This window comes from Cordyceps javanica, chromosome 3, assembly GCF_051103115.1.
Source record: "Cordyceps javanica chromosome 3, complete sequence".
NCBI classification, from domain to species: Eukaryota; Fungi; Ascomycota; class Sordariomycetes; order Hypocreales; family Cordycipitaceae; genus Cordyceps; species Cordyceps javanica.
Genome location: NC_139297.1, coordinates 2,482,081 through 2,507,951, shown reverse-complemented (window position 1 = coordinate 2,507,951; position 25,871 = coordinate 2,482,081). Strand labels below are relative to the sequence as shown.

Below are 25,871 nucleotides of genomic sequence, written 5' to 3'. Positions count from 1 at the left end.
AATCGATAGTAATTGTATCGCTGAGGACTGGTGTTATATCGGCCATGCATACCTCCTACGGCTACCCTAGCTCGGCAAAGTGCGTTCCAGGGCCAGAGCTGGCTGTTCGGTATTGAAACTGAAGATGGGAGTTGCAAGAGACATTTTTGCGTTCGTCTTCACTAGAGAAAGATTTAAACCCTAATGTATCAAATTCTATTGCTAATATTGGCTGTCGAACGAAACCTTGTCCCAAGGACTGGGGCCACTTGATGGGCCCGCCAAAAAGGGTTATCAACAGGAAAGGAATCGAGCCACATCATGAAAGGCTTCTAGATAGATACCAAGTATCATGTTAGCATACAGGCGAAGTGAAGATGTGCTCCAACCGGCTTTGCTTGTCCTGGGGTCGCTCGGTGGCTTCTGGTGTGGGTGCAACTCGGACAAAATCTCCAAACAGTGGCGTCAGCCGCTCCTCCACCCAATAGTCCGCCAAACCGTCCAATAGACCTCCACGCCCGATCACGCCCTTGACGCTCGTCTCCGGGTCCCAGCCGTCACGCTGCACGACAGCTTGCCGATCCGCCCCGTGCCGAACCAGACACTCGACGATGGCGGTCCATCTTTCCGTTCCAGCGGGGTCGATATCGAACTGCTCGATCCAGCCTCGGCGTTTGGCATCCCGGAGATGGCGGATGACCATGATCCACGTCGTGACCTGTTTCTTGTGGAGCAGTGGTGATGTCCATGATGGCGTGTTCGGGCCGCTGACGAGAGCGGGAAGCGTGGGGTGCGAGGCATGCTTGTCCGAGACCTCGAGGAGTTGGCGTACAAAGGACAGGCTGGAAAGGGGATAGATGGTCTTTTGGCGCGAGCAGAGAAACTCGAGTGCTCGATACAGTAGCGGAGTTTCTTCTGCGATTTGATCCCCATGCCCTGCGGCCTCATCATGCCCAACGCCATCTTCGGGCGGTTCCGTGGCCAACTGGTTGAGCGCATCGATCACATAGTGCTGCAGGCCAAATCTCGTGCACAGAGCAAGATATGGATGGGCGATTACGAGCCTGTTGCCAAGTCGCTCTTCGTACGTCCCGAAGGAGTTCCGCGCCCAGTGGTCTGTGCTCTTTGGGCCGCGCGAGACCCAATACCATGAGACTGTCTTGTCTACCTCCCCGATGAGGCGAACCTGTAGCTTTTTGGGATCGTGCTCCACGTAGCGCGCGTGTGTCAGCGCCAGGGCAATGTCTGGGTACCATTCGTCCAGCCGGCGGTGATGCTCGGGCTCTTCAAGCGGATGCTTCATCCGGAGGACGTACGAGCGCAGTAGGCGGAGGTGAGGGTCAAAGACATCAGCCTCGAGCACTTTACCTGCGCTTTCTAAGCGGCGCCAGACTTGGTCTCCTGGAGACAAGACGATCCAGTCGCGAATGGTCCGATGGAGATATGTGACGCGCTGCTGGGCAAGAGGTTCCAGGTTTGACTGCCGCAGGCTGGAGCCGCTTCCGCTCCTGTGGTGCACTTCGAGGAGCCCTACGGAGCAGCTCAAGGCCCAAGACCTTGTAGCATCACATCTTTGCGTGGCAATCTCCTGCGGCTCTTGTTGCACGTCACACTCTAGCGAAGCATCATCATCACTGTCGCCATTGATGGCAAAGGCCAGCTCCCAGAGAGACAGCGAGGTTGCTGAATCATCTTGGATAAATTCGGCCACCATCTCTCGGGCACGAACCAGCTGAAATAGCCGCGATGTCTCTACTTGCTTGTCCTGGGATTGGTTTTGGAATACGAGGGCTTCAAATAGGTTGTCGAGTCCCGTGGGCAGAGCGAGGACATACCCGAGCATCTCTTCAACTCTGGCTACAGCGTGCTCAGAGCGCCGGATCAGCTCTCCCACAGCTAGTCTCACCCAGAGAAAGACTCCATTGGCCCTTTCGACAGTTGTCTGGACAAGCTTCCGAGCGAGGTCCATCTCCTGCAACATAGCGGAACGCAGATTCTCGTGGCCACTGAGCTTGTCGATGGTGTAGCGCATCATGTCCTGGAAATTGGAGGCTTCCAACCTCAGGTTTGGCACGGTGTACTCGAACGCGCGCTCGAACACCGGCCAGGGTCTGGAAGAGAGGCAAAGTTTGATTTGAGGGCCTTGGTCGCCCTCGGCCAGACCCCGGAAGAAGTGGATTATGGCCTCGTGGTCGCCGTCAAACTCGTCCAGGCCGTCTATGAACAGACAGAGTTTCGTCTCCGAGAGCCCTTGGCCGAGGAAGGTGGAAAACCCATTCATGAGCTCCGAGGTGGACCATTCGATCGTGGTGGCGACTCGTTCCTTGCTGGTCATTGAAGCCAACTTGTTCCACAGGTGCGGCAGGGCGTCGGCTATGAGGTCCGGTTTTGTAGACAGGAGCTGGAACAGGAGGGAGCGCAAAAGTCCGGTCTGGGAGCGCTGCTCGGGCGAGCCGCTGGTCCAAAAGTAAAAGCCAGCTACTGTGACGTTTGGGTTGCCGGCCCAGGCGTGAAGCAGGCGCGTGGTCTTCCTGTGGCCGGAAAGGTACCGAATAAGCGTTGATTTACCTGAGCCAGGTTTTCCAGTGACTTTTGGAGGTTAGCGAACCTTTGTCGATTTGCGGGGGGGGGGGGATGGTCACAACTTACCCCAGTAGATGTTTCCGAGTTTTGTCGTTGATAGCCACTCTGGGAAGCTAGGGTGTGAGTCGCTGGCCTGATTGTTGAAGATCCAATCAAAAGAAGTGTTGTGGGCTTGCTCGATATCCTGTTCCCGGTATCCCATAGATTTAAAACGCAAGCTCTCCAAGATGAAATCTTGAAGTATGGCCTTGTTGAACCCGCGAGCGGTCTTCTGCGTACCCGAAACGGCTGATCGATCTGTTGGTACCCTCACAGTTTCATTGCAGCCTTGAGCCTTATCGGAGTCTGCCATTGAAATCGAGTCGCTGAAGTTGAGTCCTAAGAAGCTGTCTGCAAGTGTGGGCGTGCCTTGCCTGCACCCGTGGACTCAGTCATGTTCTCCGACTGTTCGTTCGATACTTTGAGCAGTATCTACTCACTCTGTAATCTCCATCTCCTCTTTAGTGATGTTCAGGCGCTGTTGTATATCTAATAGCCGCCGCTGGAGGACGTCCCTGTCTTGATCCGTGAAGAGGACACGGCCTTGTTGCTTGCCCTGTGTGTCCACTGATAGCTTCTGCAGTCGAATGAGCAAGTCCTGTGATATCTTCCAGCAGGCTTGAGTCTCTCTTCCAGCATCCTTTTGTTGGTGGTCTTCTTCAAGCTGCTCAATAATACGTTTGTATTGTCTCATCCATGTGTCAGTCTCAAAACAGACCGCTGCCAGGTCACCGGAGGGCGCCGCTTTGCGCAACCTGTGCGTCGTTTGCAAAAAGCTGGTGATAGTGTCTCGTTCTCGCATGATTCTTCACCAGTCTGTGTGAGGATGTAGAGGAAGAAAGATGGGGGGGATAGGACAGTGATGAAAGAGGGAGTGTGTATCCGTGGATAATTCGAATTGATCGCCCAATTCGACTCAACACGGTTAGGCTCCGGGTAGCCGCTGGAATCCCGGCAATAGTCCATTCTAGCTTGCATTCAAGCCACATTTAGTCAGGGGAGCAACCCCCCATCGTACGTACGCTCAGTTCCTTCATTGCTGACCAAGCGCTAGCTTGCTTCCCACTGTAGCATCTCTCAACACGCGGCAATGAGCGATTGATGACTTGCAGCCAGTTTCTGATGCCCATGAATCAGCACATATGGGTTTCAATTATGAATCATGTGCCGGTTTGGCCAGCTTGGCACGACTGCGGATTCAGCGCCGGAGCGGGTTCCGGATAGTCGGGGGATGAGGTGACACAATACTAAGTAGAGCTGTCAAACTCGCAGCCTTACCGGGGTGGGGGTTAGGTGTGGGGGTACGGGTGTAACCCCGCCACCGCAAGGCTGGCAACCCGTAACCCCACAGCCACTCCGGAGTATCATTACTACCAGTCAACAGTACACATTGTTCGCCTGGCGTCAATCTGCAACTAGCATTTCTGTTCGTTACACCAGACGGAAAGGCCCTTTATTTTCGCGACTCACCCAGTTGGAGGACATTTTATGCTGGCGCTGACATGCCACGTTGCCGGTCTCTGCCCGCCGTTCGAGGGGGCAAATTGGCAGAGCATGTGTGAAGTTGATAACATATTGTCTGACGTATTTTTATGGTAATGGAAGTCCAGACAAGTTGGTGTTCCAGTGGCTACCAACACAGCGATGACTCGGCTACGTTCTACGTCTCATACGTCTCGTACGGACGCTTAAATTGGTCGAGGTGCCTGTGCGCGCAAGTGGAAGCTGCCTGCACTGTGATGGTGTTGGTCTACTCTTCGTAATATCTAAAACGTCTCGTCATCTCCCTAGTTTACTGAGAAGTTTCCCTGGCGTAAAGATCAGACGTCCACGTCGCAGAAGCCAAAAGCATGCTCTACCCTTCCCCCTACCTTCCCAGTCACTGCCCGCGACAAAGGACAGGATCATTGTGAGTTTAATTTGTAGTGAGGTTTTCTGCATTTAAATCAAGTTGGTGAAACTTCAGTCAATTGTCGCGAACCACACGGGCGCACAAGGACGCTGTAGGGTAGGTCCAACCAGGCTGCGCCACGAGAGGGACAAGTCATAAGCAGTCCTGAGCGCTGCTTCTGTAGAAAATTCATCCATTCTGGTAATCATCAGTCGAAGTGGCCTGGATCTGGCTCAGGAATGTCAGAATAAATTTTTCTGAGGCTTGATTTCTGATGGAGAGACATCCCGTATTGGCCTCCATTTCCAGGAACAATAGAGAAAGTCGCACTCGCAATACAAAGCACATGAGCAGCTACTCTTCATTCGAGCACAGCCAAGAACTCAAATCAAAGGTGACCCTATTCTCGAAATTTTTATACTCATCCTCTTGCATTTGAATTTGCACCTATCTCGAGTGTGGAGAGTTGCCTCCGCTTTCGTCATAGAAAGCTTCAGTTCTTGGCCCCGACGTAGCTCCAGTGGGCGCATTGCCCCTCATTTTCAACCTAAACACGCCACCTCCTCCCCCGTCGCGCCTCTTCCGCTGCCAATCAACAACGCACCATTTCCTTCTCCCATCACGTTCGCTGGCATAGTCCGGATCTACAGCACAAGTCATGAGCTCGCTGCGCCCGTTGCGCGGTGGCTGTCAGTGCGGCCGTAATCGCTACCTGATTGACGTCCCCGAAGGCGCCGCAGACGAGGCCCAGGTGCTCTTCAATACCAAGGCTACTCATCGTACGTCGCATCCCTCCTGCTCGCGTCTTGCGAATGCCCCGCAATCGCAAGCTCGCCACCGTTCCTTTTGCCAAGTTTCGATGAATGATTTGTGTCTTGTCTGGATACGATGCTGACCGACAGTGCCCAGAAGCCTCTCTCGCCACGCCACTAGCAGCCTACATCAGAGTTCCGTTGACCTGGTACAAGAGTGCAACATACGCATACTATGACGACGAAACGCACTCGACGATTCGACGATCTTATGCACATCCAGGCGAAGAGGACTGTCTGCGCTACTTTTGTGGCTACTGTGGCACGCAATTATCCTACTGGTCCGAGAGCCCTGCCTCCGAAGCAGAATACATCCACTTGACACTGGGCAGTCTTATTCATGAAGATCTGCACGACTTGCAGTCTCTGGGCTTGATATCCGATGATACCGATTCCGATGAGCCCACTCAAGATGAGGACATTGAGGAAGTGGCGGCGGACGACCAACTAGAGTCCGCTGGGCCGAAAGCCGCTGTGCTTCGAGAATCATTTGGCGTGCCCTGGTTTGACGAGCTCGTAGACGGCACCAAGTTGGGAAAGTTTCGCCGCGCACACGGTGGCCACCGCTCGCAGGATGGCCGTGTACAGGTGGAATGGGAGATTGTAGAATACTCGGATAACGGCGACGACGCGGAAGACACGGATATGCTGACCCCATCTTCCGGAAAACGAAAACTAGACGAGAGAGGAGACGTCTGAACCGAAAACAACAATGACAAAATGGTATGCATAGAATGCGCGTTCGGATTTGACGTACAAGCGGGAAGCGAGGCTGCTGTTTGGGGTTAATCGGAGTTTTTGAAAGTGGCTGTTTTGGTCGGTCGTCGTTGTCAGAAGAGCTATGGCAGGAAAAAACTACATTAGCTGTTTTGTGTAAAATTTAGGATAAATGTCAGAGATATGTTGCGTAACCACGGCTCTTAAGGCGGGATGTGGTCAACCCCGTTCTCCCCAGCGTGATTGCTCGCAATGCGGAGCCGCGATTCTTGAACTCGCACGCTGGGCCTTGAGCGAACCGAGATTGCGTACTATACCGTCCCTATTTGCGTATTCATTGACGCACTAATCAGTATTCGGGGAGTGACCCTCAGCGGGTTTCCAACCGAACGCCATGGAATATGCAGATAGGCAACCTTGACTCCTGCCGATACGAAGAAACGCAACGCTTTGCTAGTGCGGTGAAATACCGTCATGAATTATGACCAAGTATGATGTTACGTTGAAGACACGTTATTAAAAAGTGTGTCGTTAGTAGCAGGAATCGACTCTTCTGCTCGTGCCACCGACGTTGGCTAGGAACGCAGGTCCTGGGATAGACGGAGACGTGGCCGAGACAGAACATTAGCCGACACCATGTTCTGTGCATTACTGAGTAAGATTTCAAGCGAAGAGGGCTAGTAGGCAACATAACGCTACAATACAAAGAGCAGCCATTTCAGCCAAATACCTTTGGCTAGTGTCCTCGCCCTCAATTTCGGAGACTTACTTAGCAGCTGCTATCGCTCTCTCACGGCGTTTGTCCCGCTTTCCACAACCACTCAAGCAATGACAAAGTCGGCCAGCCCAGAGTATCACGCAGCATGGATACGGATCAATGCTAGAACTGGAAATTGCCATCGTACGGCTAGCCTGGCCACTTACCGAGTCCTTATGGCACCATGTCGTCAGCCGAGCCCAACTAGTTCCCGTGGGTAGTTATTAATAGTATGGGGAGCAGGGCTAACTCAAGCTTACTTTATTTCACTAGTGCTGGGCACGAGAAACCAGGCAGCTAACCGACTAACTAACTAGTCTAGAGCCCCGGAGGTAGCATGAGAGCAGTGCTCTCTGGCAACCTGCGCAATAGAACCAAGTACTACTCGAAATTTTCACCTCTCATGGAGTATGCGAACCGCAAGGTTGCCGCTGCCGCCAGCGACAGCGCATCCTGATGCCGACATGACCCCGGATGTTGCCCCATTATAGAGCCACTCGAATCGGAGGTCCACACGGCAATGTCCACCGACATCACGGGTGGCGCGGGCATTGTGAAGCCTGGCTCCTCTTTGCAGGCAGACAGGGAGGCCCATGCCGCAAAAAGGTAGCCCTGCACCCGCAAAGGCTCAACGCGCCGGCTCATTAATTTCTATAGATGGGGACGGCTCATCGACCGTGCTTTGACATGGGCCAAGGCCTGGCCGGGCAAATATACTAAGTAGCCCTCTGGGGGGGGGGGGCCACAATCCCGATGCAGATCTTAGCTCCATGGCGTGCCCCGACATTGGCCAGGTGATCCCTCGACTTGTCGTCCTGTTCGTATCGGTGATGCGAAACGAGAAAATCATTTTTCTTGGCACTCATTCGGACTTGTTTCTCCGATGGAAGGCTAATACATAAGCCGTGCCTGTATGGAAATACCACTTCTTCCGGTGCCAGCGACGGCGCCCGCATTCAGACACACAAGCGTGTACTCACCAGAGACATAGTTGTCGCACGTTTTCTCCGATGTATTGATCGGTCTCTCGGAAACTGTCGTCCAGCATTCCAGCGGACATGGCATTATGATCGATTCTGACAAAATGGCACAGAGAATAAAATGAAGGCTTTGCTTCTTTCGTAGTGAGCTCATCTAATAGTACTGCATCCCGGCAGGATTCATGCATCCACGAGGACACCCCTGGCGGGCTCGTATTGAGCTCCGCTGTTGTCAGGGTAGCTGGGTAGGTACTACCGTACATCGGGCTAAAAGTGGCCCAAAACCCCGAGATTTCTTAGTATCGCGGCATCGCGGGTGGTGATATACCCTTGGATTTTACGGAATGCAACATCAACGTCACTAGGCTGCGTCTTTGAGCAGAGTATTCTTATTTCTGGGACGACAGGGTTCTGGCCAGAAACGAGGAACGTGACTCTTCCATCTCTGGTTGCTAGTATAAATACATCATCATGGTCCTCCTCAACGTGGACGTTCATCAACATCGGTATTCACAAAGTCCTCTTTTACCTATATTCTTACAACCACACCCGCCTTCCCCCATAACAAGCCGCTAAAAAAAAAATGTTGAAGCAGCTGAGTCTCCTCGCTGTCGCCGGCCTCGCTGCCACCGTCTCCGCCGAGGGCTTCGCCAAGGTGTGCAACCAGTGCGACTTTGAGGTGACGCTGTGGTCCGTCGGCAAGGACGTTTCCATCGGCCACACCCTGCAAAAGGGCGAGAGATACTCGGAGCCCTTCGCCGTCGACCCCAAGACGGGCGGCCGCACCCTCAAAATCACCCGCGACCGCGACGGCCTGTACACGGGGAAACCCCAGACCAACTACGCCTACAGCCTCGTCCAGCCCAACATCTGGTACGACCTCAGCGACGTCTTTGGCGACCCCTTCGCCGGCCACAAGCTGCGCCTCGCCAGCGACGACAGCACCTGCCCTGCCATCCAGTGGGACAACGGCGTCCCTCCCGGCGGCAGCCACACTCACGTGTGCCACTCTGACGTCTCTGTTGTCCTTACTCTCTGCGCTTAGATGCAGCACTTGCAAACAAAACCACTCTCCTCCCAGAAAACTAACCAATATTCTCTCACCCGGTCTTTTGGGTTGGAAGGCCTGCGGGAGATATACACCATGTCATATTGAGCACCACTCGGCACAGCAACATTGGCTCGGGGTCTTATACACACATTCTATATAGAAATTTATGATAGTCAAAAAATTAATGTCAAAATATTCCAATTAATCCGAAAAATCATATCCTTCCTTTATGACCTTACCAGAAAGTGGCGCTATGCGAATCACAGTTGCCTCACGAACCGTGCACCCACCCGTCGTCCTTCCACTTTGTTGACGAAGCTCTAGACCTTCTCTTCGACTACAAGCATACGATGGAGATATTCCACGAGTCAAACTGCTTTCATCGGCAGTCTGTATAATGTCTCTCCCTAGAGATTTTTGGGGGAATTCGCTAGTTCTGCGAATGCTGTGCTAACCCCACGACTCGCTGCGTTCGCTCACTAATTCAAGGCACCAAGTTGCGGGCGGCACCGAACGAAACGGCCGAGTACCTAGCGTACGGGACCTTCTCTGCAGTGACAGAGGCAGAATTGCGGATGGTTCATTTGGCTCGGTGGCCAGTGATTCCTATAATCGGCCAGCCGAAACGTGGATAGCTGGCATAGACTCATGATTCCCGCCTGATAACTTCGCTACGCTGTTTGGTGGGCAAATGGCGCCGTTTTTCGTGCGTTCCTTCTTCAGTTTGGTTTCGTTCTTCCAGTTCCGTGTCGGCCTGCGTCTCTGAATCTGACTGATGTTTTTCCATACGGCGAATATACCACTTGAAGACGTGGACGAGTAGCTGGGCGACGAAGACCTAAGCTTGTGTCAGAATACGCGTCCGATTTTGGCAACAGATGGACGAACCTGCTCTATAGTGTATAAAAGGACTGGTATTTGAATGAATGCCCTGGTCAGATTGTCCGCAGCAGCCCACATGGCAGCCACCAGCGGTATGCCTAGACTTGTGGTTTTCGCGGCACCGCAGAAACACACAGCTATAGTCTCTTCTATGCACATTTGGCGGATCGTCAGGGTGCGATGAAGGAGATTGGGCAGTCTTCTGCCAATCTTGGAGTCGGCGATCAAAGGGTTGATCATAGCGGCGAGACCAAGGGGAGGACGTGCAGCGAAAAAACAAATCGCCGTGAAGAGAAGGTATATTGCAATGTTCATGAAGATGACCCACACAACAGAAGGCTTTGAAATTTTGAACAGCGCCCCGGTCTCAAATGCGCCAGAAAACGTCGTCCTTTGGCATCACGCCGGTTAGCCTGGAGAGGGTTGCATATCGCAGTGGCCAAAGGAACATTGCTTACCAGACCAGCAGAATGAGACAGCAAGCTGACACTTTCGGCAGCTTCAGCAGGTTCAGCACTCGGAGGACCTTGGCCTCCCACGTCCACCGCAGGATTTGGCCAACGACGAGCGGCAGGACGACACTGAGGCCTAGCTGTTTGGCCACGTCGGCGTACATGCGGCCGAGGGTGGCGGGACCGGCGGGCCGCCACGGCCCAAAGTCGTCGTCGGTCGGCATGAGGCCGTAGACGAGCAGCGGCGACAGGAACGAGCCAAAGACATTTCCGAGGACGACGGAAATGACCGCGGCCGCCTCGTCGCCGCCCGCGTTGCGCGTCATGACCACGTTGGAGGCAATCGTCGTGGGCAGGCAGGCGGTGGCGAGCAGCCCGACGAGTACAGGGATGGAGGGGGTGCCGCTCGTGAGGGCACCTGCAGCGACGCAAATATGGAAGATGGCTGCAGGAAACCGGGGAGGGAAAAAAACAAAAGAGTCTGTAAGCATATCGCCGCGAGGAGTCTTATTCTTGGGCGGCGGGCATACCTAGGACAACGACCGGGAAGACGAGGAAGCTGATGCCTTGGACCAGCACGTGGAGGCGCCAGTTTGTGAGGTTCTGCTTGAGCTTGGCGGGGGCGAGCTGCAGGCCGCTGACGAAGAAGATGAAGGCGACGGCGCCATAGAGGATGCTGTACTCGGAGCGGATGGTGCCTCCGTGAGCAGCAACATCTTTGGGGCATCTGTGTGAGCGACTTGGCATCATGAACGCAAAACATATACACAGAAAATGAAAAAAAAAATTCAAGAAAGAGGATGGAAACACATACGTGGAAAGAAATATGCCAGTATGCACGCAATCCCAAAGCCAATAATCAGCCACTGACCAAGCAAGAATTCAAAGACGCCGGTTGCGAAGCGCACCGCGGCTGGCCGTCGGGGCGGCTCCGACTCGGCGGCGGCGGTCATGACGTCGGCCGAGACGACGGAAACAGGGCGCGTTTCCGGCGCTGGCAAGCCGCAAAGGTAAAAAAGGGCAGGCTCACGAGCCGCGATGCGCGCCTTCATGAAACATGTAAATCTGCTCGCACACCTAGCTGTTGACGGCCCCAGGCGATGACCAGGCCATTGCTCACGCTGCGGCTGCTTGGGGGGGTGGGGGAGAGAATGTCTGTTCCGTGGGGGGGGGGGGGGATGTGGTGGGAAGCGGACCGGGAACAAGACGGCGTTCCCTTTTGGCTCCGCCCCGTATATTCGGAACGAACGTTTTTTTTTTCACACCCCAGGCAAGTAGCAACTAGTGAATCTCTTGGGTAGCGTGCTGGTGTCGGCAACCAAGTCTGAATGCCGCGACGTATCGGGAGGACCCGCTGCCGTGCTGGCTACCGACGGGTTCTCGATTTCTCGATGCAGGGCTTTCATACTACTAGGGAGGTTTCCTAGTCAGTCAAGTAGCCGCATCTCGCAAAAGAAACTAGCAAATACATGGGTGGCATGGTCATACGGCTTTGGTCACACAGCGTTCCTTGCCCCCGTTAGAGTCGTCGTCTCGAGCGTGGTCGAGTCTGGCTCAGGACGCTTGTTGTAGCCGGCCTTGTCAAGTGCTGAGTCGGGTACAGATTTGGTTGCTTTTGACTGAATGAAACAGAATGTCGGGTACGAAAACTCTCACCAGACTGGGATCACTTCAGTCCTTTTATACTGGCAAACGAAAAAATTCACAGCTAGCACGAATAACACGTAGATGTATGGTAAGCACAAACGTCTGATAACATAAAGCTAAAGCTAAAGAAACACCAAACACTCCTTCCCAACGCCGACGATGCCAGTGGTATCAGAAAATATATGGCGTATTGTGTCACACCGTCCTGAGAATAGCTCCCAGAGTTGTCTACAGAAAAGGACAACTCCGCCCAAAACGCTTTCACGTTCGTTATCGTATTATATGCAATTGTAAAGAGGGAATTATCCGTCACCAGTGCCGCAGTCGCCGCTTGCTCTAGACGGGCAACGCGGGTACCGGTTCCATCGCCAGCGCTGTCCTGGACTCGTTGGCACCAGCAGTGCTAGGAGCGGGAGCAATCTCGGGATCCGGTATTTGAATGTCGAGCTAGTATCGGCTGTCAGCACGAATCGCAAGGTGATGCAAGATTCATTCACACTGCAGTACTCACAGTCATGTAACCTGTTTGTCGAAGGGAGATGATTTTGGGCGCAACGAGCCCGCTGTCCTCAGTCGACATTGACTTTTGTACATCTATATTCCACTGCTCAATCCACTTCTCCAGGGCCGCCAGCTTCTTCTTGGACGCCGTCATGCCCAGGTCATCCCACAGCCAGCCGGTGACGGCCCCCATGACGCTGTCCACGACGTTGCGCCCTGCATAAGGGTTGAACGTCTCACCAAGTTCGGCATTGAGCTTCCCAATCACCTTCCGAAACTCCTGCTCCGAGATGCCAGCAGGGTCCAATATTTCGGGGTACAGGTTCGAAAAGGCCGGTGCCAAGTCACCGTGGAGGAGCCAGTCGCGTCGCACCCGGATGATTCTTGTCGTGGCGTATTCTACCGAGTCCACAGGCACGTGGGGGTTGAGGTGAGGGTAGCATGGATGGCGAGGACCCCATTCCTCTCCAAGGTCGGCTTGGACATCATCGCCCATGATGGACGAGTTGGTCGACGAAAGAGCGGAGCCGATGCCGTCACCGGCAGATGCATTGGAAAGGCGCGGGGCATTCTCGTCGCGGCCGCGCTCCAAGTCTCTGGAAAAGGTGTCGCCAGGGCCATCGATTCCTGCCATGGTTGTCAAAGCGTTTTTTTTCTGCTGATTCTGGCGCAGTGCAGGCTACCCAAGCAGCGGTGGTATTTTGGCGATTGGTTGATACGGTCGATGGGTCGGCTATTTGGTAGTACACGCCGACGTTTGCAGCTCACAACTACCAAAAAGGAGTGACGATTGCCCAAAACTTGATGATAGGTAGCCGATCAATTGCTGAGATTGTAGGACTCTGCGTGGTATCGGGGGATTGCAGGCTGAGTGCAGGTGGCGTGAAAGGAGACTCGACTAGAGTTGTATGATCTATCAACCCCAGCCGCGAGATTCGGTGTCCTCACAGCAGGGATCGCTGAATAGATAATCGTAGCGGTCGACTATTGATTTGATCGACTATAGATGCGACGATGTTGATGTGACTGGCGCGGCAGCAGAGTATTGTAATCCGGATGGTGGGCAAACGCCTGTTGTTTTCGCAATGCTAAGTACAAGGCAAGCAGCGGGCTGTCTCCCAGATTAAAGGGATGGTGGAGCACGGACCCTCTTGGATATCGTCAAGCCCGCCTCCCATGACAACTACCACTACTATTAGTTGTGAGGTTGGGTGCTCAACGCGAGAGCTCTCGAGAATTGACACATTTCGGGCAAAGTGTGTGGGCTCGATTTGGCATTGATTCGCTGTGAGATTCAGGCTTCGTAGGCCTGTCAAAGTGGCAAACGACCCCATCTCAGGTTTGCAGTGGCAGGACCATAAGAGGAACCATTTTCCGAGTTTTCCTCTTCAAATTTGCAAAAGAAACCCAGATGTCACGAATATTTCAAGACACTCAAGTCGAATACCCGAGTCAATCAATTCCATTACTTTTCTTCAACGTCGCAGCCAAACCCGGACTACACACAGCGCGGCATGCAGCGCGACATGCAGCAGGGCCCACTGTGAAGCCTGTCATGCGTGGTCCAAAATAGTTCCGGCGAGGCGACCTGAAGGAGCGAAGCAAGAATAATAAACCCCATTACCTGCGAGAGAATATCGCATTCGAAGCCTCCGCTAGCTGACTCCGTCCAAGAAAAGTCAAGCCATCATCCATCGCCCGCAATGGTAGAAGCGATAGGCCGCCGCAACGTCATCGTTGCCTCCAAAAACCCGCTCAAGCTGCAGGCGACAAAGGATGGCTTCACCAGGATGTTTCCCGACGGTGATTTCGCCTTTGACGGCCGCAGCGTCGGCTCTGGCGTGGCGGACCAGCCCCTCTCCGACCAGGAGACGCTGCAGGGGGCTCTGAACCGGGCGCGCGGCGCGCAGGAGCTCGAGCCGGCGGCCGCGTACTGGGTCGGGCTCGAGGGCGGCGTGCACACGGCCGACGGCGAGGTGCTGGCGTTTGCGTGGATCGTCGTGCTGGGACGCGACGGCAAGGCGGGCCGCGCGCGCACGGGATCCTACTTTTTGCCGCAGGAGACGGCCAAGCTGCTGCGCGACGGCCTGGAGCTGGGCGACGCGGACAACCTGCTCCACGGCAAGACAAACTCCAAGCACCAGACGGGCACCGTGGGCATCCTGACCGGCGACCTCATCACGCGGCAGAGCATATACGCCGATACGGTGGTGCTAGCGCTTATTCCGTTCAAGAATACACAGTTGACCTTTGGAAAGGAATCAGAGGCCCAGCAATCGGAGGCTGCTCAACCCTCGGCGCTGGATGGATAGCGAGTGGGAGAAGGGCATTGAGCCATGGGTAAGATGCCGTGTGTGCTTCTACAACTGTCATGGTTCTGCTAGCCTCGTCAGACCTTGATCGGCTCCGTGCCAAGCATATAGTGTGCGTTCGCAGCATACCACGCCCAGGTTGCGTGCAGTATAAATCAAGCCAAATTCCTTCAACACTCTGTAGTGCTAGTTGAATCATTCATCGCATAGGAAATAGCTAACTCCCATATTGGGGACTCATTTCAAAGGCTATACTATGAATTGAATTTAAGCCCCTCGCGGCAGCATCGAATTTCATAGCCGCATTACCCAGTCATCGCACGACGGTAGAACCAACGCTCACCCGATAGGCGCCGTCCCTCAAGAATACCCCCGCTGCCAGGTATCAAACGTTGATGTTGGTACAAGCAAGGTTCAGTAGGCCCTATAAAAGATGTAAGGACGTCATCTATTGAGGATTTGTTCCTGGCCGACTCACATTTTGTTCTCCTGTGCAGCACGCGACGAGGTTGGAGCAGGCGGTGCTAATTGGTACATCGATCGCTATTTTGTATCAGTCAATTGTCGCACTGCCTCTTTACTGGTCATCTCACCGATAACGCTGAGATCAAGAGGGCTGCAATTGCCTCCCAGGAGACCATCTAGCAATGTACCGGCACTATTGCCCTTGTCACAGCACGAGATTTGCTGGTGGTTCCCGCATTGCGCGGCAGCATCACCAAGAGTCTGAATGTGATCGTCAATGGGCAACATTCCTTTCCGAGTCTCACTGCCGGGAACAGCTACAGCGGTAACAGCAGTGGCTGTTGTGATGAGAATTTTGAAGTGTTGCATGTCAAATCGAGATTCGAGGCAGAAGACCGAAGGGTTCAACAAGAGAAGAAGATGCCCCTTTCAATATTGGGGTTCGGGAAAGTGTGTCGAAGAGTTGGGGATGCTGCTGCTATGTGGCTGACGATAGCTCAGTGCGGAAGCTGGATATTTTGAAACTACAGAGCGCCTTTCTTTGGGTAGCACGAGACCTTGGAGGATGCCGTTCTCCATCACATTCTAAATGCAGCATCCCAGCACCTCTCGTGCCTTTGACTAGTGTTGATTAGCCCATGCTGCGACGGCCCTACAAGGAAGCATTTGCTGAACCACCGCATGCGGCTGAAAGGCACGAGGAGGGACAAGAAAAGCGAGAGACATGGCTAATACCCAAATCGAGACCTGTCATGGTTCATCTGCATCATCTCGTAGCCAGTCGCAACTCGAACCGAGACAGTGTCAACTCTGCGCGCGCGCAGGTCTGATGACCGGCCTGTCGCGGCTCCGGGCTCAACACGATGAGAACTACGTACAAGCGCCCAAGGCACCTTGTTTTGAGTGCGAAAATCCGCTTCCGGTAGATGTAGATGATTGAAGGCGAAAAATCTCGGTAGTCTAAAGTAGCAAGTTCAGGAGCAAGTTCAGCCCCCCTGCGTCCCGTGTTTCCGTGTCCCAGTAGGATCGCCTGGTAAGCGTGTGGGCGTTTCCGCTTGAGCCCCTTGGATTATCCTTCAGCGTCCAGAGGGCCACTGCGTGTGAAATTGCAAACTTTGCTGGTGATCAACCCCTAGCAGGCCTATCAGTAGTTACGAGGACGCCTACGTAGCCCCAAGCTTTCATTCATGCTTGCGCGACATGTAATGAATCACTGCGAAATAATCGACTGCGACAAGTCTAGCCAGGTCTGACAGCGCATGCCGAAACAAGATGAAGCGTGCGTGGGCGCGGAAGAGTTTGCCCCATCACTGTTGATTAACCTTTTTTTTTCCTCCTGTGCTCGATCTTGTAAACTTTCCGTGCTGAGTCCCAAGCTGTGCCTAATGCCATGTCATGTTGAGTTCTATCCCGTACTTTGATTAGTGGCGTTGCGAACTTGGCGTCTGTAACTCGTCGCTCACTACAGCCAATTCTACAAATGTGCATCGACGCCGCGTGTCAATGTAATAATAAGAGCCGAGATACTCTTCAAGCCCCAACCCTGTATACCAGTAGACTCTTCTACAGTCCCCACTAACTACTTCGAGGGCAGCCGGCTTTTGACATCCGCCCGGGCCTGATGAGCCGTAACTTAGCTTGGCGGCTCTCGCTCACACGACAGCCCAGCTTGTCGCCACTCTTCTCTTAAAATCCGGGTTATAGGGTCCCATGTCGAAGAGAGGAAGAAGGTGGGACCAAAAATCGACTCACTTTCCGGTCCAACGCCTCAAAACGGGGTGGGTGGGAGATTGAGGACTCTCCATGTCTGCATGTCTCCCTCCGGCTGGCCCACACACACGAGACCCAGCCATTTCTTATAAAAGACCTTCTTCGTGCGGGTAGAGGCGAGAGGACATCAGACGGCCTTTCGCAGCCTTGTCGCTCATTCGCCGCTTTTGATACAAGTCGCCCGTGGGCCCCCCCTTTTTTTTTTTTTTTAATTTTCGAAACTCGTCAAAATTGCAATCAAGCCTCTTCAACTAAGCTCTTCTCCACCCCGACTGGAACAGCTCTTTCGGGGACGCTATCGAAATGTAGAAGCCCGCCTGCTTCTTGATTTCTTCGAGAATCGACACAATCAACGGGCCCGGTCGTCCTCTGGTTTGTGAGCTGTCTTATGCTGCAAGGTGGAGAGCGAGGGCGACAACAACCCAATTTGTTAGCTGCATATTTGCTTTACCTAGCTCAATGCCCAGAGGAACAAATTGCCAAGTCTACTCGGACCCCTGTTGAAAGTAGTATTGACCGTTTTTTTTTTGTTGCTCGAATTACTTAACAATAAAGCCCTCGGTAGGATTACTCCTCTTTGTGGGAAAAACATCTCGCTCCTTCTATAGTACTCTGCTTGCTTCATCCTTTTCTCACTCACCTCCGCGCTGTTGTGTGTGGTCTTTTTGTGCATGCATTTTACCATTGCGGATCGAAAACGAAGCCCCTCCCCCAAACCCCTCACACCAAGAGATTGGCGAGAAAAGAGAGCACGGCAAAGATGATTTCCAAAGATGGTGGGCAAGAGCCGTATTACATCGGAAAGGATGAATCCATTGCCATGAACACGTCAGCATCCGGAGAGCATGCTCGCGAAGAGGGCGTCGTCAACGAGGAAGCCGACGTATACAAGTCAACGTACGACGATGCGCAGGCCATGAAGCGCATGGGACGAAGGCAGGAGCTCGTTCGGCACTACCGCGTCTTCTCCATGGTGTCCTTTGTCGGCATGGCTACCGCCGCCTGGGAGATGACGCTGTATCAGATCACGCCGGCGCTGCGGGACGGCGGTCTCCCGGCCCTCATGTATTCCAACATCTGGATCTTCTGCGCCTTTGTCCCCGTGGTGCTCAGCCTGGCCGAAATGTCGAGCATGGCTCCCATCGCCGGCGCGCAGTATCACTGGGTCTCCGAGTTTGCGCCGGAAAAGTACCAGAAATTCCTGAGTTACCTGACAGGGTAAGTAAGCCATGCTGCTCCGCTGAGAAGCCGGCTTCTCCTCTTACTCACTCGGCACGCTCTTTGCGATACTAACTCTCAATCCTGCAGTTGGACATCCACCCTCGCGCTCCAAGCCGGCAACGCCTCTGGCCTGTTCCTCATCGGCACGCTGGTGCAGGCGATTATCCAGATCCACAAGCCCGACTACGCCTTCGAGAACTGGCACGGCACGCTCCTCGCCGTCGCCGTCTGCTGCCTCACCGTCGTCGCCAACGTGCACTGCTCCAGGATCCTGCCGTACTGGCAGAACCCCGTCTTCGCCATCAACATCCTCGCCTACTTTGCCTTCATCATCCCCGTGTGGTGCAACGCGCCGCTCACCACCTCGGAGCATGTCTGGACGCGGTGGGAGAACTCGGGCGGCTGGTCCAGCCTGACCGTCGCCGTGCTCGTCGGCCAGCTGCCCGCCATCACGTCGCAGACCGGCATGGACGCCGCCGCGCACATGTCGGAGGAGGTGCGCAACGCGTCGTCGTCGGTCCCCAAGGTCATGATTAGCGTGTTTGGCATCAACTTCTTCCTCAACATCATGACGGTCATCACGCTCTGCTACCACATCCCCGACGTCTCCGCCGCCCTGAACGAGCCGACCATGTACCCTGCCATCTGGGTCCTCAAGCAGTCCATGTCGGACTCGTGGCTTACGGCTTTGCTGGTGGTGCAGTGCATCTTTTTGCTCTTCTCCAATTTCTCGTATCTGGCTGCCGTGAGCCGTGACTTGTTTGCCTTTGCGCGCGACAAGGGCCTGCCCTACTCTGGCTGGCTGGCCAAGGTGGACAAGGAGCGCAAGATTCCCATCAATGCCTACTATCTGACGGCAACTTTTGCCGCTCTTCTCAGTCTCATCTACATTGGCAGCCCGGTCGCTCTCTACGCCATTGGCTCGCTGCTGGCCTGCGCAATCATGCAGTGCTTCTGCTTCTCCATTAGCTGCGTGCTCTGGCGACGCATCTATCACCCGGAGACACTCCCGCATGCCCGATTCTCCCTCGGGAAGCTAGGCGTCCCCATCAATGCCGTCGCCGTCTTTGTGGTAGTGTGGAGTTTCTTCTGGGCCTTTTGGCCGCAGGAGTACCCAGTCACACCCAGTGGCTTCAACTGGTCCGTGGCGATCTTTGTGCCGACGATTTTTGTTGCACTGGTCTACTACGTCGTCAAGGGCCGCCATCAGTACGACGGTCCAGTTGTACTGGTGGAAGGGAGAAAGGTGCACGTTGCGTAGGGCGGTCTCTTGCAAACTTGGAGTCGGTGCCCAGGCCAAGGCGGCCTAGTACCAGTTTTTTTTTTTTTACAGCATTTCATATACGTCCAAAGCTTGCATTATAGATATGAACGAAACGTTTTACGCATAATTGCCCGAGTACAATATACCCCAGGCAGGGACTACGTAGTATCGGGCGAACTAGGCCCGGGAAGCTCTCCATAAACAGCATGTCGTACCACTGGATCTTTTGGGGGGGGTGGGGGTGATATTCTCGAACTGATGAAGGCAGAGAAGGCGATAGGACTGCGCTCAAATCCTGGCAGCAATCCGAGGCCGGCGGGTTCAGCCGAATGCTCCCATAAGGTCCACATATAGCAAGCCATTTGCTGTCCGTGGTGGGTGCGAACACCACCACCACTTTGTTCGAAGTGGTAATGTATTCAGCCATTTGTTCATGTCGTTATCCTCCTGCGTGTCATGGTCCTCGCTCTAGTCCCTGCTTAGTGTGTTACGCTGGGACATGTCTCATCCTGCCCGTTTCATCAACTGGAGGCGCCCGCCCCAGGCCAGCAGCCACGCACGCCACGCTTCCATGATGAGGGGGCGACTAATCGACGGCGGGACGGCCGGGGCACGCGGGAGCTTCCACGGCTCCATCTAACTAGCCGGCAGGGGTTTGTATGTTTTGTTCCCCTGCCCGTCAGCCACCAACCGAGCTTTTTGCGAACAAGAACTGGGGGGCGTGTCTTGCTAGGACGCAAATTTTGCTGCTCAGCCTCGCTTGAGGAAGAGGAAAGATGCGCCGCTGAAGCGTTCGTTGTATGCTTGCGTGTCATTCGCGCACAGTTTGGAGGCAGATTTTTCCCTCATCTGAAAGCCCCCCTAGCAAGATACCAAGACAACCAAGACAGCAATTACAGGGATACTCTGTGCCACTATACTATTAATCATGTCGTGTTATAACTAGGTACTGGTCAACTGGATACCGTGAACCTTATTACTGCCGAGGGGTCCATTGCCGTGGCCTGCTCCAGTGCCCGCGCCGATGCCAGAGCCGCAACGGTTTAGATGAATACAGCAGCATTGCTTAGAATTTTTCTGCGGCCCTGAATAGGTGAGGTGGCTCCGGGAAGGGGGGCGGCAGCATTCTTTGTACGAATGCTTCGTATGGATTTCTCTTTGTCCCTTTTTTACGGACAGATCGCGGCCCGCTGGACAAAAGAGTTTCGGTTTGCTTATTACAGCCCACAAGGCTGCGCAGCAACCCCCGACGAGCTGCCGTTGCAATACGGAGCTCTGCTGCAGCACTTCTTTAGCCCCCCGATCTGTCTCTCCTGAGTCAATCTTCTGGTTAAATATTGCGCATTACTTCTCGTAACAGAGAGTCTGCTCTTTAGCTTGCTCGCTCCCATTCATCTAGCGCCTGACACTGCGACATCCACTCAGCATTCTTCAAGCGGCCTTCAGCGAGTGTCTGCGGTTTGTTCCCAATGACTCGAAGCGAATTTTGGTTTTTATGACGGCGCTATACGTCGGCACGTCCAGAAAAAAAAATGGACGAGAACCGGGCTTCGTGGCTAAAGGCCCCGATGGGCATGTTCCTAGCCTGGTCAACCTCGGCGTTCCTTATTAGAACCTGGGCCAAGTTTCGGACGAAGTCATGGGGGGCAGACGACTACTGTCTATCATTATCTCTTGTATGTGCCTAATTCAGCCTATTCTCTAGTCTCACACTCATTGACGCATTCCGTTAGGTAACGATTGTTGTCCATGTAGCTTGCACATACCGTGCTATACAATTTGGATACGGAAAGCCACTGGCTGCAATAGAAGCAGACCATCGTCCTGTACTAGAAAAGGTAACTGGTTTTGCTACGCTATCGACTTTCTGAAGCTGATTCGCAGTATTCGCAGCTGTTGTATACCACTGATGTTCTGTACGTTCTGGCAGGGGGGCTCTGTCGAGCTTCAGCTGCGCTGTTCATCGGCCATATGGCCCAGTGCGGTCCGCAGACTCGGCCTGCTCAGATACTGGCGATTGTTTCTGGTGTATGGACTGCAGCAGCAACATTGACTATAGCTATTCGCGGCACTATTAGTCGTCCATGGTCTACCATGGACGGGACTCAATCCTTGGTATGGCACCCCGGTCTACAATAACGTTGGCATGGCCATCTAACACTCTGTATAGTTTATTCGTTGGATGATAATAGAGATTACAGGGGTGGTTATAGAGTTGACGGTTTGGTTTCTAGCTGTCCACCTGGTTTGGAGTCTTCAGATGACTCTGCGGAAGCGCATATACATCCTCAGCGCATTCGGCGTCAAACTTATGCAAGTTCGGATCCCGGACGCCAAATTTTTGCATCGATAGCTAATGTCGACTATAGAATCATCGTCTTTATCGGCTTTCGTCTTACCTACCTGGCACCCGCGCGCAATGGGGACCCGACTCTCACCAGCATCATGCCCAGCATCTTCACCCAAGCAGCACTACACTTTTCGATTCTTGCATCGTGCGTTACGACGCTGAAACCGTTCTTGCGCCACTTTGATCCCGTCTTTGTTGTCGAAAGCGCGGATCTGAGCTCCTCGAAGCGCTCGCGGGCGAGCGCCAACCCCTCGGGCGACCCGTACTACCGACTCGACACCATCAGCCGATCCAGCCGATCTCGCAACGACCCCAACGACAACATCAACTGGCGCCCGTATCAGGGGCCGACGCCGGCCGACGGATACGCTGCTGCATACCACGACTCGAGCGCGACACAGTCAAGTGACTCCAGCAAAGAGGGCAGGCTGTTGCGGGCCAGCCGCAGCGTCGGCTCCGGTTTGAGAAGCGCCGCCAAGCGCAGGCAACACAGCGTAAAACGGAGTGTTGGTCACGGAGACTCGGCGTCTACGAAAACGGACGCTTCAGATCGAATCATTATTGAGCGAACAAGGGAGGTAACAGTCAAGCATGAAGACTCACCAGAATGTACAACATGATGAGGACAAGGTGCATTTTCATCTTCAGAGAATGTGTTTCGGGGCAAATCATTTAGCGCAACAGAAGTAAAGAATTTGAAATAAATACAGATATTGTATGTTAGACTGGAAAGGTGTAAGTCACAGTGGCTTTAGGAACTAGCCGTAGGAGATTGTTGTCCGGCAGGTAGCCTGCCAATAGGGACCTTCATTACATTATAGCCAATATGTCTTTGTATGGGAATGCAGTACTCATTCATCTACCTACCTTTTCTGTGAACGTGTCTGACCAACATCACATGTCACGCGCCTTCATCCTGCAATTGTGGTGGCATGGCTAGTCTCGCTGCATGAAATGTCTGATGCTACGATCCCGTAAAAGAATTCCGCAAGTACAAAAATCAGGCAATAGAGCTTGGCAGTTAGCCCACTGATTGCGCAGATAGCATGTACCCCAGACTGTGGCTTCGGTGAGATTTACGTGGTGGACCGTCCGACCCGTCCGATGATAACTAGTCGTTTCGCGGGTGCACATGTTCAGGTTGCATCACGGTATAGTGACACTCGCTTCAAGGGTTCCCCGAAGTATATTCAGCCAGCAAAATCACGACAAACAATTGCTCATAAGCACAACGCCTGACACCTTGACTATTGTCGAGCCCAGGCGTGCGGGGTGGTGACGTGAACGGTACAGGGTACATCAATAACTTGCCGCATTCCCGCTTTGCCGCTTTCCCATCTTGGCCGAGGGCCAGGAGCGGCACGCACCACACATTTCTACCGAGCTCTGCGACAAAGGAATCTCGACCTTGCACTTGCCACCAACCCCCTTTGTTTTTGTCACCTCACCATTTCGTGTCACCGGCATCCACCTGACGCGACTTCCGATTCGAGCGCGCTCGGCGAATGCACTTCTGCCATCATGGCCGACGACGCTTCACCGTCGAAGGCTACCCGCCCATCGTTACGTCATGCGAACAGCGGCCACAACAACAGCAGTGGCGGCAAGATGGACGGCGTTAGCCCGACGACGGGAACGAGCTCGGGCATCAGCGCGCCGCCAGGCCACGCCTTTCGACGGGCCAAGACAGTCGCCGAGAGCAATCCCGGAGCGGCGCGTCGGGCGACAACCTCGCGCCGCTTCTCGTCCGACTCGAGTGCCTTTGAGCCGCCGTCGCAGCAGAGCCCGCCGCCTAGGAGGAGCTCCAACTTTTCCGACTACGGCGTCAACGAGGCCCGCTCGATCCTGAACCCGCACGGCAAGGCCACGGCGGAGGCGGCGGCCGCCCAGGGCAGCACCGACGACCACGGCGGCGGGGAGCTGTCGTCGCTGGCCGGCCTGTCGCTCGCATTCGCGCTGCTCCCTGCTGTTGCCGGCGCGCTGTTCACCAACGGAGGCGCCGTGACGACGGACATTATGCTGCTGGGACTGGCGGGCATCTTCCTGCACTGGTCGGTCACGCAGCCTTGGTAAGGATGATTTCTCTCGGCCGCTCCGGCGGGTAAAATGCGGCGCCGAAGCGCGCCCAGCCGATGGAATGGACTCTAACAGGATGGCAGGCTGTGGTACCATTCGGCGCAGCAGGTGCGCATCGAACACGAAGCAAACGCCGGGGACGGTGTATTTGAGGACGACAGCGACGACGATGACGATTATGATGACGACGAATTCAAAGACGGAGCCTCGCACCTCGACGATGTCCCGGAAGAAGACGCGCCACGACTCGAGACTGACGAGACGACGCCAGGGAAGAAGACGACGACATCAGCCACGCAGCAGTCGGCCCTCAGCGAACTCTACCTGCACGAAGTCACGGCCCTTGTGTCGTGCTTCACGCTGCCGCTGGTCAGCGCCTTCATCCTGCACATGATCCGCTCACAGCTGAGTCGTCCGTCCGAAGGGCTCGTGTCCAACTACAACCTGACTATTTTCATTCTCGTCTCCGAGGTGCGCGTGCTCTCGCACATGATCAAGCTGGTGCGGGCGCGCACGCTGCACCTACAGCGCGTCGTGCACAGCAACCCTTTCGGCACGCTGCCGGCCGCCAACAGCCGCCGCATCAACGCCATCCTGGAGCGCCTCGACGCGCTCGAGTCCGACTCGGCCGAGGCCGCCGCCACCGCCGCCGCCACCGCTGCCGCCACTGTGCCCTCGGACGTGGACGAGCAAAAGACCACCGAGTCCGACAAGGCCGCGCAGGAGGCTGTCCTCGCCAGGGACGTCCGCGGCGCCATCCAGCCGGAGCTCGACGCGCTCAACCGCGCCGTGCGGCGCTACGAGAAGAAGTCAACGCTGCTGCAGTCCCACGTTGACGCGCACCTGGCCGCAATGGAGGCGGGCGTCCAGGACGCCATCGCGCTGGCTGCCGCCGCCGCCAAGAACAGCGCCCGGAGCAGCAGCGGCAGCGTCCTGGCGCGCGGTGTCGACGCCGCCGTGACCATTGTGCTGTTCCCGTTCAACGCCGTGCTGCGGCTCCTGCTTCTGCCCGTGCGGTGGATGCTCTTGCTTGTCCGCCGCGACGGCCGCGGCGGGAAGAAGACGAGGACCATGGCCAACGGCGCCCAGCCAGCAGGGCGAACGGCAGCTGTGCGCGGCGCGCGAGGGAGCAGGACGTCCGGCCAACCGCGCTACAATGGCGATAAGATGCCTTCGCGCCTGGCACGGAAGTGACGACGATGATGACGAGATTCGAAGATGGCCTACGCATCTGCGTGTTTATGTGACCCGAACAAGCCTCCTTGTGTCTTTTTTTGTGCTTCTTTTGCTTCTTTCGTCCCCTTCATCATTCCGATTCAGCGCAAACTTTTTTTCTTTGCAACAAAAAGTTGTCCCGAATTTCGCAATCGCTTTTGATTCCTTGGTCTCTAATACCGGGGCTTGCAGCGTATCCCGCGATAGTTTGATTTTCCCGCACCATTCGCATAAGACCACACGATACCACCTACGTTTTACCTTTTTTCTTTATTACCTTCTTTTCCCCTTTTTCTTTTCTGTTTCTACAAATATATCCACTTAGCCCTTTCTTTATTTTTTTTTACGTTTTGTTTTTGTTTGTGTGTTGAATAGCGCTTCGAGATCGAGACCAAAAAGAATCGATACCGTATTGTTTTGCATCACCCTTCCCTGGGATAGCCATGACTCGAGAGCCGAAACTGTCTGCTGAATTATCGAACGTTTTTCTTGTTTCGACTTTGTACAAGACAGTTTCGGTAAAAAAACCAAGGGCTTGTCAAGAGTCTTGTTTAGCAATGGTCCAACTACGTCGTTATTCTTTGGGCCGCCCAGATAGAAGAACCAGTCAGTCTACATTTGATAAATGGGATTCAGTATCATCTGCCGGGACTGATGAAGGGCCGGCAAAAAAATTAAATAAATCAAGAATAAACAAGGCTCGCGGTTTCCATCTGATGTCCCTTTTTCTCCCACCAAAAGAAATTGCATTACAAATTCTTTCTTTTGAAGCCAACTTTGTTCTCTCGATACAGTCTCTGACTGGCGGCGCATGGCGCGCGGCGCCAAAGTCAGCCGAGTTCATTATTAGGCCGGCTTGGCCGGAGGGCCTTGTATCAGCCGGATGTATCATCTTGCATGAAAAAGC

The 25,871-nt window shown here is 54.3% G+C and overlaps 9 protein-coding genes across 9 annotated transcripts; 6 read left to right on the top strand and 3 right to left on the bottom strand.

Moving 5' to 3' along the window:
- Positions 1 to 334: 334 nt before the first annotated feature.
- Positions 335 to 3,403, bottom strand: V2A60_004963 (uncharacterized protein; the record flags this gene model as incomplete). Its single annotated transcript, XM_083256277.1, has 3 exons — positions 335 to 2,568; positions 2,629 to 2,975; positions 3,042 to 3,403. The coding sequence occupies 3 exons, from the start codon at positions 3,401 to 3,403 to the stop codon at positions 335 to 337; spliced, it is 2,943 nt and encodes a 980-aa protein (XP_083112403.1).
- Positions 3,404 to 5,150: 1,747 nt separating this feature from the next.
- Positions 5,151 to 6,003, top strand: V2A60_004962 (uncharacterized protein; the record flags this gene model as incomplete). Its single annotated transcript, XM_083256276.1, has 2 exons — positions 5,151 to 5,271; positions 5,402 to 6,003. 2 exons carry the CDS (start codon positions 5,151 to 5,153, stop codon positions 6,001 to 6,003), a joined length of 723 nt encoding a protein of 240 aa, XP_083112402.1.
- Positions 6,004 to 8,341: 2,338 nt separating this feature from the next.
- Positions 8,342 to 8,803, top strand: V2A60_004961 (uncharacterized protein; the record flags this gene model as incomplete). The annotated part of the gene is made up of 1 exon (XM_083256275.1): positions 8,342 to 8,803. The coding sequence occupies one exon, from the start codon at positions 8,342 to 8,344 to the stop codon at positions 8,801 to 8,803; it is 462 nt and encodes a 153-aa protein (XP_083112401.1).
- Positions 8,804 to 9,455: 652 nt separating this feature from the next.
- Positions 9,456 to 11,195, bottom strand: V2A60_004960 (putative sodium bile acid cotransporter; the record flags this gene model as incomplete). The annotated part of the gene is made up of 5 exons (XM_083256274.1): positions 9,456 to 9,647; positions 9,698 to 10,082; positions 10,150 to 10,588; positions 10,674 to 10,859; positions 11,015 to 11,195. The coding sequence occupies 5 exons, from the start codon at positions 11,193 to 11,195 to the stop codon at positions 9,456 to 9,458; spliced, it is 1,383 nt and encodes a 460-aa protein (XP_083112400.1).
- A 931-nt stretch (positions 11,196 to 12,126) lies between these two features.
- V2A60_004959 (Golgin subfamily A member 7/ERF4 family-domain-containing protein) lies at positions 12,127 to 12,925 on the bottom strand (the record flags this gene model as incomplete). The annotated part of the gene is made up of 2 exons (XM_083256273.1): positions 12,127 to 12,237; positions 12,302 to 12,925. The coding sequence occupies 2 exons, from the start codon at positions 12,923 to 12,925 to the stop codon at positions 12,127 to 12,129; spliced, it is 735 nt and encodes a 244-aa protein (XP_083112399.1).
- Positions 12,926 to 13,994: 1,069 nt separating this feature from the next.
- Positions 13,995 to 14,603, top strand: V2A60_004958 (inosine/xanthosine triphosphatase; the record flags this gene model as incomplete). Its single annotated transcript, XM_083256272.1, has 1 exon — positions 13,995 to 14,603. One exon carries the CDS (start codon positions 13,995 to 13,997, stop codon positions 14,601 to 14,603), a length of 609 nt encoding a protein of 202 aa, XP_083112398.1.
- Positions 14,604 to 17,598: 2,995 nt separating this feature from the next.
- Positions 17,599 to 19,320, top strand: V2A60_004957 (uncharacterized protein; the record flags this gene model as incomplete). Its single annotated transcript, XM_083256271.1, has 2 exons — positions 17,599 to 18,056; positions 18,147 to 19,320. The coding sequence occupies 2 exons, from the start codon at positions 17,599 to 17,601 to the stop codon at positions 19,318 to 19,320; spliced, it is 1,632 nt and encodes a 543-aa protein (XP_083112397.1).
- Positions 19,321 to 21,583: 2,263 nt separating this feature from the next.
- On the top strand, positions 21,584 to 22,293 carry V2A60_004956 (uncharacterized protein; the record flags this gene model as incomplete). The annotated part of the gene is made up of 2 exons (XM_083256270.1): positions 21,584 to 21,636; positions 21,693 to 22,293. 2 exons carry the CDS (start codon positions 21,584 to 21,586, stop codon positions 22,291 to 22,293), a joined length of 654 nt encoding a protein of 217 aa, XP_083112396.1.
- Positions 22,294 to 23,194: 901 nt separating this feature from the next.
- Positions 23,195 to 24,943, top strand: V2A60_004955 (uncharacterized protein; the record flags this gene model as incomplete). The annotated part of the gene is made up of 2 exons (XM_083256269.1): positions 23,195 to 23,742; positions 23,833 to 24,943. The coding sequence occupies 2 exons, from the start codon at positions 23,195 to 23,197 to the stop codon at positions 24,941 to 24,943; spliced, it is 1,659 nt and encodes a 552-aa protein (XP_083112395.1).
- Positions 24,944 to 25,871: the final 928 nt, after the last annotated feature.